Below are 21442 nucleotides of genomic sequence, written 5' to 3'. Positions count from 1 at the left end.
TGATTTCCCTAAATCGCTCCAGGCAAATGCCGGGATGGTTCCTTTGAAAAGGCACGGCCGACTTCCTTCACCATCCTTCCCTAATCCCATGAGACCGATGACCTCGCTGTCTGGTCTCCTTCCCCAAACCAACCAACCAACCAACCACGATAATTCAAAAAAATGTTCAACTCTGATGTCATCGAAAGACCCTCTCTACTACTGTTATTGTTGGAAATGACACTTGCAGTATTTAAACAAAAGTAAATAGATATCATAGGCCGTTTTTGTGCAAAATGCGAGAAGTGCTTAGGAAGGAAAGAAAAATAGAAGGCGGCGGGGGTCGAGGGGAGTGGGAGGGGGGGGGGTGGGAGGAGGAGGTGGTCGGCAAAATAGTTTATGCTTCAGAAAGCGGGGAAGGCGGGTGGGGGGCGGGCGACGGAGAAGGTTTGAGGTCCTCTGATCTAGAGAGCTGCAACAATACGCGTTACATGACTGGGTGAAGCAGACCTGCAAAGCACTCATGCCAAAGCTTCTACAACTGTCGGGGACCTTCTGTCACCGGCTCTACTGTAGCCCACTGCGCCGGCTGGAGTGGCCGAGCGGTTCTAGGCGCTACAGTCTGGAGCCGCGCGACCGCTACGGTCGCAGGTTCGAGTCCTGCCTCGGACATGGATGTATGTGATGTCCTTAGGTTAGTTAGGTTTAAGTAGTTGTAAGTTCTAGGGGACTGCCGACCTCAGAAGTTAAGTCCCATAGTGCTCAGAGCCTTTTGAACCATTTTTTGTAGCCCACTGCAGCTGTTAGGCCAGTTCTTTCGCTAGCTCCACTGTAGTGACATCGGTCCTGTCTGTGTCGAAGGTGGGCACAACACTAATCTTCCGTTCTTCTTTCCCAGTGATTTATATGTAAACTATACATCGAGCTTTAAGCATGCCATCAAAGACAACATAACGGCCAGGAAGAGACACTAAAATGGAAAAGAAAACAAAAATTCCTATTCTTTGACCTATGACCCTATTCATTTAATGTTCCAGATTTCTAGAGAAGAACACGACGCACTGTTTCAAGAGTAGTGCAAAAACCGGTGATAATTCTGGTGTACGATTTCAAAAATTACGTGAGATACAAGGGTTGGATCTTTAATAGTCGCAACTACTTATTTACAGCTCGTACAAAATAGATATGTGTTTCAAAGTTTTACTGGCCTTCAAAGTAGTCACCAGCATTGTACATTTTCATCTGAGTTTTCAGAGCATGTGCTTCGGTAAGTGCCGATGTGATAAGGAATACCACTCAATCAATGATATGAAGATTACAGCACTGCATTGATACAGCACTGCATTATAAATGGACGTTCATACCACCTTTGTGACCTTTGTTGACCTTAAAAGACCTTACTGTTACACATCATTGGATTCGTCTCGATAATCGCTATCAGAAAAAAATTACCAAACTTCAGCACCCCATTTAAAAAAACACAAAGTTGACGTTCATATCTCTGAAGCGACCCGACTAAGCAACAAAAAACCAGCGTCATATTGTGGCCCCAATTGTCCCATGCAACTTTTTTGTCCCACAAACTTTTCAGCTCCTATAATACTTTCGGAGTTATTCTTGGTGGCAATAGTTAGTGCCTCGCCCTGCAGAAATGAAGATATAATAAAGTTATATTGTTAAATTGTTCACAGTTTTTTCAGTGGTTCCTCTCATCTACGACTTCACCACACGCGCCTATCCCCTACAAAGGTGCCACCACATAATGGTCCATACATTTCTTTAAGGAAAACAAACTTTCTCTTCCAGTTACTGGTCAGCCTCTCTTTGAAACGGCAATGATAATCGTCATGTGCTGTCTCGAGTAACATAGTCATGTATACATTACGCCAGAAGAAAATATTTCTCTGCGTCTAATCTCTTACAAGGCGGTTATAATTAAACTTTCGCTGCTTCAGGGGGTCCCCATGAAAGACGAGTGATCGTAGGACTATGGAACTTCGAGGAAACGTTTGTAAGGACATGCAGAAGAGAAATGACGAATAAACCAATGAGAGAAACATATCTTAATTTCCATACCATAGGGTAACACTGGTTGTTTGCGTACCATGTCTATGTTCCAAGTTGCAAACGTTGCTCAATATCACGACCATCTGCATCGAAGACAGTCCGGAACCGCTCTGGAGATACCATTTCACAATTGTTCGTGGCATTTTCGAACGGCGGACCATGGAATGTTCAGCTCTCGTGACACAACTCGTGAACTGCTTGAAGACTGCACAATGCGACCAGGATTCTCAACCACGGCAATAGTAATTTCTTCAACAGTTTGTAGTGCGGTTTGCGGTCGGCGTCTACTAGAAGAATTCCAAATCTCTAGCTAATTCTAACTTCCGAATTGTGTTCTTCAGCCTCTGTTCCGAAAGAAGTATTCCTTCAATGCGTCGATAATCGCGAAGAGCAGTAGCACTGTTGGTGTTGTTTCGATAAAACAGCTTTACGCATAAAGACTAGATACACTGTTTGCACAGAGTGTAGATTTACAAATAAGCAATTGACGTAAGAACATGCAAATTCGCTTACAGAAAAACACAAAAAAATTGTGCAGACCATACAGTCTACGCGAGCGAAGCAGCGGCGCTAAGCTAGACTTGTATAATTACCTAACTGCGGCTTGTCACACTTACGAGATAGTAGCGCCCGTAGGTAATTGGCGTCCTTGTCTCGCCCTGGTCGTAGAAAAGGATGATGTACTGCACGAGGTACGCACCGTAGCAGAGTTTGGCGAGTGGCTGGAACCCATTCCACGACAGGAAGGTTTTCACTGGACCTGGAAACAAGTGGCACAAAGTGGTGAAACAGTTGCTTGAAAGTGGAGAACAGTAGACTCATCTCCTCGTCTGTGAAGTGATATGAAAAATCAAAGACTTCAAGTGCCCTGTGGAGAGGGTAGTCCAGGACTTCAGTGAGTGACCACAATCCATTCTTGGAGACTCGCAATTAGGACTGTTGGAATACTACTATACTGCACCCATACAAGCTCAGCTTAAAGTTTGGACGGTAAGGAAGATTAATGTTTAATATCGTGCAATGGTTGGATACTGACAATACAACGAATATTCTTTGTTCATAGTCTCATACTCTAACGATCTCGTCGTCCGTGGGGCGTTAAATCTTCCTTTGTTCATAGTCAAAACACAAGCACATGGCCTGTAGCTTAAACGTTAGTGAAGAATAATTACCAGGCACAGTGCTAACTTCTTCCAGCCATCACTGATCTACTCATAGAAGGTGTTTATTATACCCGGAGGAACTTTAGTACTGAGATAAAAAGTTAACTCGTATCAAATCCAGGTAAAATCCCAAGTTTTCAGTGATTACTTCCATCAATGTTATTACTGGTTATGTCTGACTGTCATGAAAAGACGAGGCTCTAACTTTTATATCCAGAGCACGGCATTTGATTGCCTAGCTCGAAGTTGATGTTTTCACGGCTTCCAAAATCACAGGCTCCCAATAATTAAAGCGCGAGTAGGAGTCCTCGTCTGTTCGAACATAATTTTGCGTTTATTCATCAGACAGCGCTCTGTCGCCACTGACTTTTAAGAATTTTGTACTTAAGGTGAAGACGATGTTCCACACAGCGACAGTTGTTGTATCGCAGAATGGGAACCGCGCTACGTGTTGGTTCTCCTGTGTTGGTTGAACGGCATCGTACCTTGGTTTCCTCGACAGAGCGAACCTAATGTCACGGACTGAAAACCTTTTTCTTCAGAACGGCGTTATCAGATGGATAATCTAAGAGCCGAGTTTGTCCTTGTCCGAAATAGGAGACACTACTCAGTTTGCACATGCATCGACACTCCACAGCGGGCACAAACGTAAGCTATGCACATAGAGGGCGCCACTGCAGCATCCGCCATCTCCGCGATGTTATCATGATTGAATCTAGCCATTCAGATGCCGCTATGTGGCCATAAAAGTTGGAACCTCATCAATTTCACGACGGACAGACTTGTCCTTTGACGACGATGATTGAGGCAGTCACCGAAAGCTTGAGATTTTTTCCGAAATTGGCTAGACAATTTAACCGAAAACTTTTTATCCAAAGAATTAGTTGAGAAAATTTTTCTAACCTGTAATACTGAAGACTGTATTTCACTCATTGTTAGTCATCACTGAGAAGTCTTGAGACAATCTGTGTTCGTAACAAACACAACACACTCTTGTAACATTGCTCTCGGCACTCATAACTCACCACTCGTGTTGTAATTGACCACTTTCACAGAACCAGCCCCATTACGTAAGAATCGGAGAGAAAATCGGATCTGACGTTTCTAAGAAACTATCCTGATCTCCAATTGATCCTGGGGAAACCTCAAGAATCACAGTTCAAGACTTCCAGCCGTTTTTTATCACTTCGACTCGTGTACTGCAGACTAACTTCGTCTGCTGCAATATCAAACAAATGTTGCAGCGTATGAACCGTATATGCTTTGGAATATGTGTGTTTTAGTTACTTTGCAGATTATGCATACGAGGGTTATTCGGAAATTAAGGTCCGATCAGCTGCGAAATGGAAACCATAGTGAAAATCAAAAATGTTTTATTTGCAACAGTTCCACCCATTGCTCTACCTAGTCACCGCTCCGACTTACGTCATCTGTTCGTAGTGTTGTACTAACTATCCGGTACACTCGTCGTAGAAGGCAGTCGCCTGCGCTTTCCGCCAATTCTCTGACGCTGGTCTTCAGCTCGTTATCTGTCTTAAAATGTTGTCTTCGTAGCAAGCGGTTCATGCGAGCAGAGATGAAAACCAGAGGGAGCCAATTCCGGGATGTATGGTGGATGATCAAACACTTCCCATCGGAAACACTGCTGGACCGTCCTCATTATTCCTGTTGCGTGCGGCCGAGAATTGTCATGAAGACGGAAATGCATGACAATTACGTTATATGGAGTTGCATGAAATCAGTAAACAGCCATAATTCTACATCTACATCTACATACATACTCCGCTAGCCACCAAGAGGTGTGTGGCGGAGGGCACAATTCACGCCAAAGTTATATTCCCCCCCCCCTCCCCCCCCCCCCCTGTTCCACTCACGGATTGCGCAAGGGAAAAACGACAGTCTGAACGCCTCAGTACGAGCTCTGATTTCGCTTATCTTTGAATGGTGATCATTGCGCGATTTGAAAGTTGGTGGTAAAAATATATGCTCTACATCCTCGGCGAAGGCGGAATTTAGGGCTTCGTCTATGTGCAAGTGTGTCCCACTTCAAAATTGCTATGAGATCTGTAGCGCTCTCTCGATGGCTAAATGTACCAATCACGAATCTTGCCGCTCTTCGTTGGATGGTTCAAATTGCTCTGAGCACTATGCGACTCAACTTCCGAGGTCATCAGCCGCCTAGAACTTAGAACTAATTAAACCTAACTAACCTAAGGACATCACACACATTCATGCCCGAGGCAGGATTCGAACCTGCGACCGTAGCGGTCGCTCGATTCCAGACTGTAGCGCCTAGAACCGCACGGACACTCCGGCCGTCGATCTTCTTTGAACTTTCTCAATCTCTTGAATCACACCCAACTGGTAAGGGTCCCATACAGACGAACAATACTCTAAGACTGGACTAACTAACGTATTATAAGCAATTTCCTTTGTTGAAGGACTGCCTCGCTTCACGATTCTACCAATAAACCGCCTTCTAGAGTTCACCTCGCCCGTTACTTGTGTAATCTGATCATTCCATTTGAGATCATTTCGAATAGTCACACCTAGATATTTGACGGATGTTGCCGCTCCCAAAGACTAGGCATTTAATTTGTACTCGTACATTAATGGGGATTTTCGTCTTGTTATACGCAGTAGGTTACACTTACTAATATTGAGAGATAACTGCCAGTCATTGCACCACGCACTTATTTTCTGCAAATACTCATTGATTTGATCACAACTTTCGTGTGATACTACTTTCCTGTTGACTACAGCATCATCGGCAAACAGTCTAATGCGGCTGTCAATACCATCAACCAGATCGTTTATGTAAATCGTAAAAAGTAGCGGACCTATTCCGCTGCCCTGGGGCACACCTGAAGTTAAGCTCGTTTCTGTTGAAGTCACCCAATTCAGGACACTGTCTGTTAGAAAACTTTATATCCAACAGCATATGTCATCGGATAGACCATAAGGGCGCACTTTTTGGAGCAAGCGACAGTGCGGAACTGAGTCGAACGCCTTTCGAAAGTCGAGAAATATGGCAGCAAACTGGGAGCCGGTATCTAGAGCCTGTTGTATATAGTGCACAAAGGGGGCCAGTTGTGTCTCGCATGACCGCTGTTTCCTAAAACCCTGCTGGTTTCTGCAGATTTTTTTTCTTAATTCCACAAAACCAGTAAAAAAATGGCTACAATGAAATAACATAAAGAAGGTGACAAATAATTGCAGTCATAAATTACAGCATTCAAAGAATGAGTCTTTAGCAATAGCACAATTTAGCATCTTCACTGTCACCTTCAACTGGTGGCAGATCAGCATGCACATTTTCTTCTTCTGCAGCCTGAGGTTCCTCATCATCATTTCCCAGACCCAAATTACTCATTCAGTAAATCCTTGATGTGTGTTCCTTCCAGGGTAAATTACGTGGACAGAAGAGCAGTCCAGAACAGCGACATCGCAAAGGCCTTCACTGCCTTTTTATTTTTGTCAGTTCCAGCTTTCTAAACGCATCCTTAGGGAGTAAGAGATCCTCCTTTATATCAGACACCAGATGTTTGCCGTCATATTCTTGTATCTGCTGTACTACTGATTTATTTTTCATGTGTGACTTGCCGGGAACGTGACCCAACCCATTCCCTCTCTTCTAGGAGTCCAGTTCCTAGCCTATACCCATTCTGTTGAAGTCAATTCGGAGCATGTTACCATATTTCTTATTGTGATTCTGATATTTAAGTATTTTCTCGAATTCATTTTTCATATACATCTTGTATTCAACATGTTCATCGCTCCCAATATTGTTAAATCGTAACTTGTATATTTGCCCATTAACCAAATCACTGCGTTATTTTTTGCCTGAGGGTAGTAAATTTCCTCTGGTCTGAAGAAAATGTTAGTCGGTACACAGATGAGCTTCTCAGAGTCTAGAAAGGTCTTCATGTCTGAACACAAAATATGTTCCATGATTCTACAACAAATCGATGTCAGTGAAACTGGCCGGTAATTATGTGCATCCGATTTTCTCCCCTTTTTATAGATTGCTATGACCTGGGCCTTCTTCCAGTCCTGTGGAATTTTCCACTGTTCCAACGATCTCTGGTGCTACATTTGTAGCATAGTCAACATGTAATCTTACGGGGATACCGTCTGGGCCAGCTGGCGTCTAAGGATCTTAACTGTTTTACAATCTCAGATACACTAAACACTGTCAGCCAACCTTACGTTTGCTCGATAAATGAAAGGGGAAATGGTGCTGCAATCCTATACCGTAAACGGGTTTTTGAAAACTAGGTTTAGAATTTCGGCCTTCTGTTTATCATCATCCGTCACAGTACCCGTACTGCAAGAGAAGATATTGAATTATTTTGAATTATTTGTGGCGTTCATAGATTTTATGTACGACCACAATTTTTGGGATTATTTTTAGAATGTCCAGATAAAATATTGCTTTCAAATTCGTTAAAAGAATCTCTCATTGACCTTTTAACAGCTGCTTTCATTTCGCATAATTTCTGTTTGTCAGCGGGGCAGTGACTACGTTTAAAACGACTGTGCAAAATTCTCTGCTCTCTCAGCAACTTCCTAATATGTTTGTTGTACCAAGGTGGATCCTTTCTCTCCCCAATATTTTTGCTACGCACGTACTTCTCCAGCACGTGGTAGACAATGCCTTTAAATTCCGATTCCGACCAAAGATACTCAATATCTTTGTGTCCCGCGGTGAGTGATTGGAGCTGACTATGAAGATATTCATTAATGACACTTATATTTGCTTTCCCAAACAAGAGAACTCTATGCTGTTTTTTTTTTTTTTTTTTTTTTTTTTTTTTTTTTTTTTTTTTGCAGCTTCCACGGACATAGAAGCCACAACGACATTATGGTTGCTAATACTTTCTTCTGGATTAACTTTCTCAAAAAGATCCATTCTGTTTGTCGCCAAGATATCTAATATGTTTCCATCTCGACTTGGTTTTCTAATCAGTTGCTCATGGTTGTATGTTGAGAGCGCTCCTAGAATAACTTCACACGAGGCTTTGCTTCTGCCCCCTGTGATAAACGTGTAATTTTTCCAGCTAGTGGATGCCAGATTAAAGTCTCCACCTATAACTAATAGATATGGTTCAAATGGCTCTGAGCACTATGGGACTCAACTGCTGAGGTCATTAGTCCCCTAGAACTTAGAACTAGTTAAACCTAACTAACCTAAAGACATCACAAACATCCATGCCCGAGGCAGGATTCGAACCTGCGACCGTAGCGGTCTTGCGGTTCCAGACCGCAGCGCCTTTAACCGCACGGCCACTTCGGCCGGCAACTAATAGATAATTTGGATATTTATTTCCTATGTACTCAAGACTTTCCCTGAAACGTTCTGCGACGTTGGTTGCGGATGCTGGTGGTCTATAAAAAGATCCTAATACAATGGTCAATGATTGTCTGATTGACAGTTTTATCCAGACTGGCGGGAGACACTATTTTCTAGACCTCTTTACGTACTTACTGTGCGCTCAGAACGGAAAAGAGCGACAAACGCGATACTAGAAACGCTTCCCAACACATGTACAAAAGTTCCATCGGATATTCCTGTGGTTTAGATTTCGAAATGTAGCCTTATATGAGATAAATATGCCAATGAATATTCACGCTTTGACTGTCTGAGTGGTATCAGTGCGGAATATTCATATGCAGAAGTTGAGATCAAAATACAGACTTCGAACGAAGAAATGTGGTAAATAAATGATCTGGTTCCTGCTGTTCCAGTAGATCCAGTAATTACGGTGAAATATCGATAGTCTGCCCAGTAAAGGGCCTCTGCATGAACCATGGAACGCCAGGAGTGGGATGGCGGAAGCAGCACCACACTTGTCGCCAGTAACCAACTACCAGAAAGGAGCAACATGTACATGATGTTACAGGACTGGCAGTGTCGCGTCAGGGGGTCTAGTGGTGAAGCTCGTGCCTGGAAACCGAGAGCTCGCAGAATCGAATCCCGGTCGCACCACCGAAATTTGCAGTTTGCTTTAATCTAGATCTCACCTCCCACCGAAGGTGAGGAGTTGCCGGGAGCGACATGTCGTTCGAATTCCACGTCAAAGTGCGCACCCACTTTCCCCGATAGGATTACTGGGGTAGATTAGGAACGCGCAAGTCACCAAACTGATGCCCAACTGAATTAGTTGCACCTGGCCATTGGGCCACACGAAATCCATACATATAACAAAAATGGATGTGTGTACGTTCCACATCTCCTCCTAAACTGATGGACTGATTTCAACCAATTTTGATGCACATATCGTTCACTGTCAGGCAACAAACGCGGTGGGCGTAAGTACCACGTACTTACAAGAGTTCTGGAGATATGACATCATAAACAACGAGATGCGTGAAAAATTCTATTCAGATTTATTGCTTCTGTGTTACTAACTGTATTCGCAGCAGATTTCGCAGACAGTGTAGATACACAATGTGATCAAAAGATCCGGACACCTGGCTGAGAATGACTTATAAGTTCGTGGTGCCCTCCATCGGTAATGCTGGAATTCAATATGGTGTTGGCCGACCCTTAGCTTTGATGACAGCTTCCACTCTCGCGGGCATACGTTCAATCAGGTGCTGGAAGGCTTCTTGGGAAATGGCTGCACATTCTTCACGGAGTGCTGCACTGAGGAGAGGTATCGATGTCGGTCGGTGAGGCCTGGCACGAAGTCGGCGTTCCAAAACATCCCAAAGGTGTTCTATAGGATTCAGGTCAGTACTCTGTGGAGGTCGGTCCATTATAGGGATGTTATTGTCGTGTTACCACTCCGCCACAGGCCGTGCATTATGAACAGGTGCTCGATCGTGTTGAAACATGCAATCGCCATTACCGAATTGCTCTTCAACAATGGGAAGCAAGACGGTGCTTAAAACATCAATGTAGGCCTGTGCTGTTTTAGTGTCACGCAAAACAACAAGGGGTGCATGCCCCCTCCGTGAAAAACACGACCACACTATAACACCACCGCCTCCGAATTTTACTGTTGGCACTACATAAGCTGGCAAGTGATGTTCGTCCGGCATTCACCATACCCACACCCTGCCATCGGATCACCACATTGTGTACCGTGATTCTTCACTTCACACAACGTTTTTCCACTGTTCAATCGTCCAATGTTTACGCTCCTTACACCAAGCGAGGCGGCGTTTGGCATTTACCAGCATGATGTGTGGTTTATGAGCAGCCGCTCGACAATGAAATCCAAGTGTTCTGACCTCCCGCCTACCTGTCATAGTACTTGTAGCGGATCCTGGTGCAGTTTGGAATTCCTGTGTTGTGGTCGGGATAAATGTCTGCCTATTACATATTACGATCCTCTTCAACTTTCCGCGGTCTCTGTCAGTCAACAGATGAGGTCAGCATGTACGCTTTTGTGCTGTACGTGTTCCTTCACATTTCCACTTCACTATCACATCGGAAACAGTGAACCTAGGGATGTTTAGGAGTGTGGAAATCTCGCATACAGACGTATGACACAAGTGACACACAATCACCTGATCACGTTCGAAGTACGTGAGGTTCGCGGAGCGCCCCATTCTGCTCTCACACGACGTCTAAAGACTATTGTGGTCGCTGATATGGAGTACCTGGCAGTAGATGGCAGCACAATGCACCTAATATCAAAAACCTATGTTTCTGGGGGTGTCCGGACACTTTTGATGACATAGTGTATATGCCGCTAAATGCGCCTACAGACTTATGTCATGCTACTACACAAACTTTAAGGGATAAGACGGCATTAACACTGAGATGCGTGAAAGATTTCCGCATTGTGAATGACGTTTAAATGGAGGTGCCAAAAGTAATGGGATACCTCCTAATATCGTGTTGGACCCCCTTTTGCCTGGCGTAATGCAGCAGCTCGGCGTGGCGTGGACACAAGTCCTGGGAAGTCCCATGCAGAAATATTGAGAACTGCGGCCTCTATAGCTGTGCATAATTGCATAAATGTTACGGTGCAGGACTTTATGTACGAACTGACCACGAACATGAAGTCCATGAATGGCTGCAAATGCTCCCCAAACAACCGAACGTAACCATTTACAGTTATGATCGGTTCAGTCTATTCCATGTAAAAACAGCCCACACCATTACGGAGCCACCAGCATCTTGCACAGTGCCTTGTTGACAACTTCGGTCTATGGCGTCGTGGGGTCAATGCCACATCCGAACCCTACCGTCAGCTCTCAAGGAATGCCGTCGACCACTGCGATGTCTGTGGTGTGAGGTAATACCAGAAAGTTGGTATTTCGGCACATTATTGATACTGTGGATCTTGGAATACAGAATTCCCTAACTATTTCCGAAATGGAATGTCCCATGCGTGTAACTCCAACAACCATTCCTCGTTTAAACTCTGTTAATTCCCGTCGTGCGGGCATAATCACTGCGAAAACGTTTTCACATGAATCACCTGAGTACAAGTGACAGCTGTGCCAATCGAGTGCCCTTTTATACTTTGTGTACGCAATACTAGGTGTATATGTGCATATCGCTATCCCATGATGAGTCTTTGGAAGCCCCTGCAGAAATATTGAGCCATGAGGCCTCTACAACCGTTCACGATTGCGAAAGTGTTGCCGCTGCAAGATTTTGTTCAACAACTGACCGTTAGATTATGTCACCGCATTGTAAATGTATTACTTCTTTGCTCTGAGCTTTATTCGCAACAAATTTTGCAGACAGTATCTACATACGCCTCTGAATGTACCTACAAAATAATATCATGGTACCACACATTGTTGGCGTCATAAACGCTGAGATGCGTGAAAAACTGCCGCACCATGTATGACGTATAAATTTATTACTTCTTTGCTACAAACTCTATTCGAAACATATTTCGCAGAAAGCATCCACAATACCGCTGAATGTACCTACGCAAGTATATCATTGTACGACACACAGTTCAAGACATAGGACGTCATAGACACTGAGATGCCCCCAAAACGCCGCATCATCCACGAAGTTTTAATAAGTTTTATTCCTTACTACTAAGAAACTCCTGCAGTCGAGCGAACTTAAGAAAATCCCTGATACTTGGCAGCGGTTTTCACAGCTTTAAGTCGGAAGCGCATACAGCAGTAGGGGAAAACAATAGCCTTTTATAGAGCTACGAAGAGGCGTTGCCATAGAGACTTTTACAAAAAAAAAATGTTATTATACTGGCATTTGTATGGAGTGTATCCATGTATGGAAGTGAAACATGAACGATAAACAGTTTGGACAAGAAGAGAATAGAAGCTTTCGAAATGTGGTGCTACAGAACAATGCTGAAGATTAGATGGGTAGATCACATAACTAATGAGGAGGTATTAAATAGAATTGGGGAGGAGCTTGTGGCACAACTTGACTAGAAGAAGGGATCTGTTGGTAGGACATGTTCTGAGGCATCAAGGGATCACCAATTTAATACTGGAGGGCAGCGTGGAGGGTAAAAATCGTAGAGGGAGACCAAGACATGAATACACTAAGCAGATTCAGAAGGATGTAGGCTGCAGTAGGTACTGGGAGATGAAGAAGCTTGCACAGGATAGAGTAGCATGGAGAGCTGCATCAAACCAGTCTGAGGACTGAAGACCACAACAACAACTTATACATTTGTACATTATGCATATTTGTTTGTACAACTGTTCCATAATTCCAAAGATGTTATCACGAACAAATGCTAATGAATTTTTGTTTTGATATTACACTACAAACCAAGTTAATTTTTTATTTCCGTTTCTGATAGAAAATTGGCAAAATGAATACCCGTGCAACGCCGGGTTTGTCAGCTAAGTATTGCAGGAGGAACAGTAACATTTTAATAGCTGTTGGTACAGACCGATTCCACATAACAACCGTCCAAAGCCGCACGGGATTAGCCGAGCGGTGTAAGGCGATGCAGTCATGGACTGTGCGGCTGGTCCCGGCGGAGATTCGAGTCCTCCCTCGGGCATGGGTGTGTGTGTTTGTCCTTAGGATAATTTAGATTAAGTAGTGTGTAAGCTTAGGGACTGATGACCTTCGCTGTTAAGTCCCATAAGATATCACACACATTTGAACAGCAACTGTCCAAATTTGTTTGGATACGGAGATATAGGTGGTTACAGAGATTAACTTTCATTGTGTACGTTTGTACTGCAGTTCGTATGGGTTTATTTGTAGTTTGTTGTTTTTGTTTTGAAGTTCTGAATTTTGGAACTATGAACGTGATTTGTTGGCTAGTTCTACTGTATCGCTTAAGAATGCCGCACATATTGACAAATGCTGAGGGTGCCGATATGGTATTTGTGTACGAGTTCTGTAATGGAAAATACGCTACTGTAATAGAGAATACGATACACGATTTCGTAACCGGAGAATAACCAGATTCTAAAGCGTGTCTTAGTGTTTTCATTAAACTACCTAACTGAGATATTATGTCTGAAAGTGCACATGAACAAAATGTGGACAAAGTAGAAAGCATTATTCAGTTGGTAGAAGGTCGTCTTTCAACTAGAACATGGAGAATTCCTACTCGTACAGACGTTTCACGTACAACGATATGACAAACGTTACGTATACATGGTGTCTATCCTGAATTGGTAGATATGATATAAATATGTAGACAAACAATTATTACAATTTAAGAAAAAATGGGTGATTTCTTCAAGAGAAAGAGCTTCACAAACTAAGCAAGTCAATAACGCACAGGTCCATCTCTGGTCCTTATGCAAGCCGTTAGTTGGCTTGACACTGATTGGTAGAGTTGATGGATATCGTCCTGAGGAATATTGTGCCAAAGTCTGTCCAACTGGCACGTTTGATCGTCAAACTCCCGAACTGTTTGGTGTGCCCTGTCCATAACGCTCCAATCGTTTTCAACTGGGTAGTGATCGGGTGACTTTGCTGGCCAAGGTAGGGTTTAGCAAACACCGAAACAAGTAGTAGAAACTCTCGCCGTGTGCGGGCGGGTATTATCTTGCTGAATTGTAAGCCCAGGATGGCTTGTCATAAAATGGCATCAAAACGTGGTGCAGAATGTCGTCGATATTATGCTGTACGGTAAGGGTACTGCAGATGACAACCAATGGTGTCGTTCTATGAAAGAAAATGGTACCTCAGACCATTACTCCTGGTGGGGGCGGGCGGAAGTCGGGTTGGTGTCACACCACTGTCCAGGGCGTCTACAGACAAGCATTCGCTGGTCATAGGGTCTCAATTCGAAGCTTCACTCAGTGCTAAAGACAGTTCTACTACAGTAAATGAAAATCCCGGCCAAAGACGTGTCTGAAGTTGCCCTAACAGTGTGGGTTACGAGCCTGACTGTTCTGCTGTCCTTGCTTGTTAATTTGTATTCTCGACCGAATAATTTCATTTCGTTTACTCCCACAGCGCGACTATTACAGTTCTTTGCGATTGCGTATTTATTGAGTTCAATTCAGCCTGCGTCGGTGCAACAGTTTTCCCGTCCTTCTTTCATTTTTGAAAGTAGTATTGGGTGTTTTTCCTAATAGTTGGAAGTAACTTCGTTGTTCAGTGCCATACGACACACAAAACAACTCGCTGTAGAGTCGGCTCAGTAGCCTGGTTGTGAGTCTCGGTGTTACGTTACAGAATAGTCCGGTGGAGTACCAGAGTCGAAGAAAGTGATGCCCCTTTCGTCAGACGTGCAAAGATTGACAGCAGAACAATAAAAAGGAAAAAAGAGCGATGACCATTAATGTGCATTGTTGTCTTGAGGGGCAAATTATATTTACCGATCTGTTAATTGGGTTTGAATGGGAATATTTTAATGAATCAAACGCAGAAATAATCCTTAGAATATGACCTGTAATTATCAATATTCACTTTTTCACATAGTCACCAGCCAATTGGATACTTTTCTACCAACGATGAACAAGCCGTCAAGAAAGAATTCGACACTGTTTCCTCAACCACAGTCTCACAGTTCTCTTCATCAGAAGCATAATAATGTCCCCGCAGATCGTCTTTCTTTATCGGGAACAGATGCAAGTCAGACGGTGCTAAATCTGAACTGTATGGAGGTTGCCGTACGGTGGTGAGATTTGATTTCAGGAGTCAGCATCCGGGGAACCCATCGTCCACAAATCTTACAATAGCCAAGAACGCAATAATGTGACCCACACATTCTTGTGAAATGCCGACTGTGCTTGCAATTTCTCTCTGAGTGATACGACGATCGCCGGCCGGAGGGGCCGAGTGGTTCTAGGCGCTACAGTCTGGAACCGCGCGACCGCTACGGTCGCAGGTTCGAATCCTGTCTCGGGCATGGATGTGTGTGGTGTCCTTAGATTAGTTAGGTTTAAGTAGTTCTAAGTTCTAGGGGACTGATGACCTCAGAAGGTAAGTCCCATAGTGCTCAGAGCTATTGGAACCATTGGATACGACGATCGTCCTGAATCAATCTGTCAACATTTTGCTTGTGAAACTCGTTGGTTGCTGTCACAGAACGTCCAACTCTTTGTTTGTTACGTAGGTCAGATGTTCCCGCCTCAACATCATAAACTTACTCGCCCAACGGTGCACAGTACTCACATCAACGCAATCACTATAAACTGCTTTCATTCTCTGATGTATCTCTTTTGGGGTGACACCTTCTGCTGTCAAGAATTCAATGACTGCACGTTGCTTAAATTACATTGACCGACCGTCTGAACAGGGTCCCTGCCAACTGGATCTGTAGAGAAGAGGCTACGGAACAAGGCAGTACCTGCCGCATACCAACTCTGCCAACTGTTTAATAGTTACGAAGGTGGAGGCATTACTTTTCAGTCAACCCTTGTACTACATGCTTTAAAGATTAGCATTACTGGTTATTGGGTAACAAGTGAGAGTATATAACCGCATTATTAAAACCTCTGTATTTTAAAGATGTAGTAGATAATCAATTCAAGTCGATCTCGAAGTGGTAGCCTGACAAAAATTGACAATGAGATACTGTGGTGAACCTGATTTGTTGAAGTTTAGAACAGCCCAGCTACCCACTGTGATGAATGATGCTTCTGAAGCATTATAAAAGACTCAAAATAAAATTTGGATAGCAATTTAATGATGAATTCTGCAGTTCAAAATTGGCAGTAATTTGCGGCGTAACGGTCTCTTTAATGTTTCTTTGCTTCAGTGCCTGGTCCAGGATACGAGCGACTTAACTGAGTCAAGAAAAGCTGCAGGAAAATTGACTGCATCAAATGTGTCACTAAATTGCGTAATATTGATTGTTTGTCTGCTGTTTTACAAATCAGGTCTGGTTTGTATAACTGACCGGGATAAGCTCATAAAAAATTAACCGTGTTGTATTTTTACGGCGAAAAGTCATAAATACAGCCACCAAGTCCATGTTATACAATAAGAACATGCTTCTAATGCATATGTCTTGGTACAAATGTTAATGTTCATTGAACTTTTTTTAATATTCAGTTCAGCCGCATTGTGAACTCTCATTAATAGCCAGCATCCACACCAAAGCAATGATCGAACTGTTGAAAACTCCAAATAAAGTCAGTCTGTTTACCGTCGAAAATTTTCACACTGTATTCAGGGATAAGTTTTTACTCATTAAAACAGTACGCAGTTCGCAACAGGTTAGCGTCTTTGACCCTTTCGTTGTTAACGGGTCGCACACGTACCACTACGCTGTTTTGAGCGTTGGGATGTCTACCTCCTGTGTGTCTAGTACTAGCATCTAACGAGTAATTTTTGGAAACAGAACTTTGAGTAAAATACTATGGACCATGGGGTACATTTACTGAAAGCCGTGAGCCATGAGGTGGAGCAGTGTCTGTTACAGCACGCACAGTGCGTCTGCTTAACGAAAATCAAATCAAACTACCGTCTTTCCCGTTCCAAGAATACCTTAAGTGAGTAGTTGTGTTACCTTACACATTATAGACCGTGCCTTGAAGTATTATTAGACCCCTCAGTAATTCTGCTGGTTTGTACATTGCGGTTAGTGGCAGGGGAAGGGTGGGAGGGGTACCTGAGGTAACCAACTTCACAGTATCTAAAAAGAAGATTCGTATGTCATTGTCACATATTGTGTAGAAAATTTGTGTACAGTAGTTTAAGTTTTTCAGTAACATGAGAGTAAATGTATTATGGCACTGATTTGTAATACCTTTTAGGTATTTATCACCTTAACAAGATACAATACTTCGAAAATCCTAGTTTCAATTATTCTCAAAATTGATCAACTAAATTTTTTCTGTTAGAGAACATGCGCTAATATTGATTAAAACAAAAGGCAGTTTTTGACTTTTCAGAATTGAAATTTGTAAAAAGTATGTTTTAACCACAAACGAATTAAGCAACGTGGTAGGAAGAAAGGGAACTTTCAGTTAAGCTTAAAAAAATCTTTCAATAAAATCTACATGTTTGAGTGGTTTTCTACAGTTATCTGAGCAACAAGAGACACACCCTCTTCCTATCAGGGCTAGATTCTAGCTCCTCAAGAATTTGTCCTCTCGGTTTTTAGAATGCTTGCAGCGCGCTTTTCTGATTAGTTGAAACAAATTACGGTCTAAGATAGCGGTCATGTGAGTATAAGGGGTGCTTGTTTGTGTGAATGTGTGTGGGTTTTCTTTTCTGATGAAAGCTTTGGCTCAAAGCTCAGTGTGTAACAATCTTTCAATTGTGTCTATCCGCAACTCAACTTTAAGTTGAGTAGCAAGCTATCCTCTTCATAATATTTCTGATATTCCAATCTGGACTTTCCATAGTTTGAAATTTGGACCATGTGTAGTATGAACTGATTCAGTGTATGACAGAAGGTAACTGATAAAAAAAAAATTCATTCAGAGGCAATAATTACTCTGTCGTCTCCGCGATTTATTATGAACATTACAAAATGCGGAATATGGTTCTTAAAGGGGTGTATGAGCACTACGGACTGCAATGTGCTCTGATGCTGGCCACAAGGTTGGTATAGAGTTCTTTGGTAAGGCATTCCTTTCCTCCACCATCATAGTTGACAGCTGCTGGAGGGTCGTTGTCTATGTTGACTTATTGCAGTACATGTCCCTAATGTATCCCTCACATACTTGATGGGATTTCAGTTAGGGAAACGGCCAGGGCAGTCCATCCGCTGAATATCATCTCGCTCCAAAGAGCTCCCCTACCTGTGCTGCTCGATGCACTCTTGCATTGCTATCCACAAACCATGGCCAGATGTGAGGAGAACTCGCACTCTTGAGATTTCCGCAGAAACTTAATCAAGCATATATAGACAGTTCATCCATCTCAAAAGTCGAGAATGTAGACTTTTTGGACTGTTATCGACATTCGTACTTGCACGATATCAGAACCCAAGACATTCGAAACTGCTTTAATTTGAAGTTTGAAATCGGATAAAAGTTAAAAAAAGAATTTTTTTTCGTGCGATACAGTTAATAATTGACAATTTTCCGAATGATTCTTTCCGTGTACTGTGAAGGCAACGGCCTTGCCGTAGTGGATACACCGGTTCCCGTCAGATCACCGAAGTTAAGTGCTGTCGGGCGTGGCCGGCACTTGGATGGGTGACCATACGGGCTGCCATGTGCTGTTGCGATTTTTCGGGGTGCACTCAGCCTCGTGGTGCCAATTGAGGAGCTACTCGACCGAATAGTAGCGTCTTCGGTCAAAGAAAACCATCATAAGGACCGGGAGAGCGGTGTGCTGACCACGCGCCCCTCTTATCCGCGTCCTCAACTGAGGATGATACGACGGTCGGATGGTCCCAGTGGGCCACTTGTGGCCTGAAGACGGAGTGCTTGTACTGTGAAACCTTTCTTGTTGCCAAATTTCACGACTCCAGTTCAATGGGAAGTACCTGTAGGTTCTGATGCAAAAGTTTGCGGAGTATCAAAATATGCGACATAAATAGCCGTATCTTTTGATTACACTGATTTAGAAGCTTACACCGCCAAGAGACTGTAGATCTTAGTACATGGAACAACTTTTAACTTGATATGTCTACCCGTTCCTGAGAAAAAGGAGTCTTAACAGACGGAGAGAAAGACAGGCAGTAGAATAACAATTTTTTTTTTTTTACATGTTGTATGATGAAAAATTCACAATTCTGGATTTCTGCTTTACTTTTAGTGTGAAACCTTGTTGCTTGCAGCCGGCCGCGGTGGTCTAGCGGTTCTAGGCGCGCAGTCCGGAACCGCGCGACTGCTACGGTCGCAGGTTCGAATCCTGCCTCGGGCATGGATGTGTGTGATGTCCTTAGGTTAGTTAGGTTTAAGGGGACTGATGACCACAGATGTTATGTCCCATAGTGCTCAGAACCATTTTGAACCTTGTTGCTTGCTAATGTTCATGATTCTAGGCCAGTGGGAAGTACCCTATAGGTTTTGTTGAGTGAGTTTGCGAGTATGAAAATATGTGTCATAAAAGGACATATATTTTGATTGCATTGTCGTAGAAACTTACATTTCTCATTCCGCCAAGAAACTATAAATTATAGTATACGACATAAATATCAACTTGATACGCCTACTCGTTCCCGAGAAAAAGGTGTCTTTCAAATAGTTCAAATGGCTCTGAGCACTATGGGACTTAACATCTGAGGTCATCAGTCCCCTAGAACTTAGAGCTACTTAGACATAACTAACCTAAGGACATCACATACATCCATGCCCGAGGCAGGATTCGAACCTGCGACCGTAGCAGTCGCGCGGTTCCGGAGTAAAGCGCCTAGAACCGCTTGGCCACCGCGGCCGGCAAAAGGTGTCTTAACGGATGAACAGACAGACTGTCGAATAAAAATGACAAAAAACATTTTTCGTGTGATGTAATTACAAATTAACTATGACGTAATTTTTGTTTTCTTGTACTGTGAAAGCTTGTTTGTTGTCAAATTTCATGATTCTAGGTCACCCGTAAGTACCCTGTAAGTTTTGATGAGTGGGTTTGCGAGTGCCGAAACATGTGAGATAAATGGCCAGTGATTTTTGATTTCGTCAGCTTAGAGGCTTCAATTATTTCAACCGAGAAGGGACCGTAGACCCTAGTATGTGACGCGAATATCAACATGGTACGTCTACCCAATTGTGGGCGATGTGGTTTTTAACAGTCGGACTGACAGACAGATGAGTAGATAGCCAAACGGTCAACTAAGTGGTCCTATAAGGGTTCCGTTCATAGCGACTGAGGTACTGAACCCCAAAAATAAACTCAGAGCCGAATGTTCCCCTGAACAGAAGTACGTAGGACAGTAGTATAGCGCCACAATAACGTTGAACGATGATTGTACCGTATTAAAAGATTTGGAAGTCGGTATACCCATGCAACAGTATGCCTCCCTACGCGAAAAGACTTGCACCACCAAAATGATCATTTCTTACATGTTCTTTCGTGAATTACGTGTTCCACCTCCCACCATACGAAAATATGTTCGACCTCTCCAACCTCATGGCCACCATGGGAACATATTGATGAGTATGCACTTCCATCCGTGGTGCTCATACACCCTATTAAACACGATGTCCCACCTTTGTAATGTACAAGGGACCATCATGAATCGCTGTGACTTCAGTGCAAATGATGTCTTTGAATTCAAGTGTCATTCCTGTTCGTTTCAATGTCTGTTTCTTTCAGTTACGTTCTGCACTGTACTGTAACAGTTGTTTCTTTGTATGGTTCAAGTTCCATTAATCTATGTAACTCGGCATTGTGCTAAAATTACTTTCGTCCTTAAGTTTTGCACACCAGTGTAAACAGAGGTGACAGAAGTCATGGGATACCTTCTAGTACCGCGTCGGACCTCATTTTTCCCGGCTTAGTGCAGCATCTCGACGTTCTGTCGACTCAATAAGTCATTGGAAGTCCCATGCAGGAATGTTGAACCATGCTGCCTCTATGGCCGCCCATAACTGTGGAAGTGTTGCCGGTGCAGGATTTTGTGCTCGAACCGACCTCCATGAATCACTACAAATGGTCTCCAAGTAGCCGAATATAACAATTTCCTATCAATGATCGTTTCAGTTGGACAAGAAGACCCAGTCCATTCCATGTAAACGCAGCCGGCACCGTTATGGAACCACCAACAGCTTGCACAGTGCCTTGCTGACAGCTTGGGTCCATGTCTTCGTGGGACCTGCCCCGCACTCGAACCATAACAGCAGCTCTTACCAACTGAAATCGGGACTCATCTGATCAGGTCAGGATTTTCTACTCGCCTAGCGTCCAAACAACATACACGCGAGCCCAGTGGAGGCGCTGCAGGTGATGTCATGCTACAATA

The 21442-nt window shown here is 43.3% G+C and overlaps 1 protein-coding gene and 1 pseudogene across 1 annotated transcript in view; one reads left to right on the top strand and one right to left on the bottom strand.

Annotated features, from left to right (window-relative positions):
- The window catches only part of LOC126199556 (nose resistant to fluoxetine protein 6-like), a 296567-nt gene that overhangs the window by 8401 nt on the left and 266724 nt on the right, over window positions 1-21442 (bottom strand). The window contains exon 10 of the mRNA XM_049936478.1: window positions 2664-2806. Within this exon, the coding sequence (XP_049792435.1) occupies window positions 2664-2806 (143 nt within the window). The remainder of the gene's footprint in view (window positions 1-2663; window positions 2807-21442) is intronic.
- LOC126199799 (5S ribosomal RNA) lies at window positions 18646-18763 on the top strand (annotated as a pseudogene).

This window comes from Schistocerca nitens, chromosome 8, assembly GCF_023898315.1.
Source record: "Schistocerca nitens isolate TAMUIC-IGC-003100 chromosome 8, iqSchNite1.1, whole genome shotgun sequence".
In the NCBI taxonomy this organism is placed as follows: domain Eukaryota; kingdom Metazoa; phylum Arthropoda; class Insecta; order Orthoptera; family Acrididae; genus Schistocerca; species Schistocerca nitens.
Note: the sequence above shows the minus strand (reverse complement) of the source record. Positions and strands in the feature narration are given on the sequence as shown.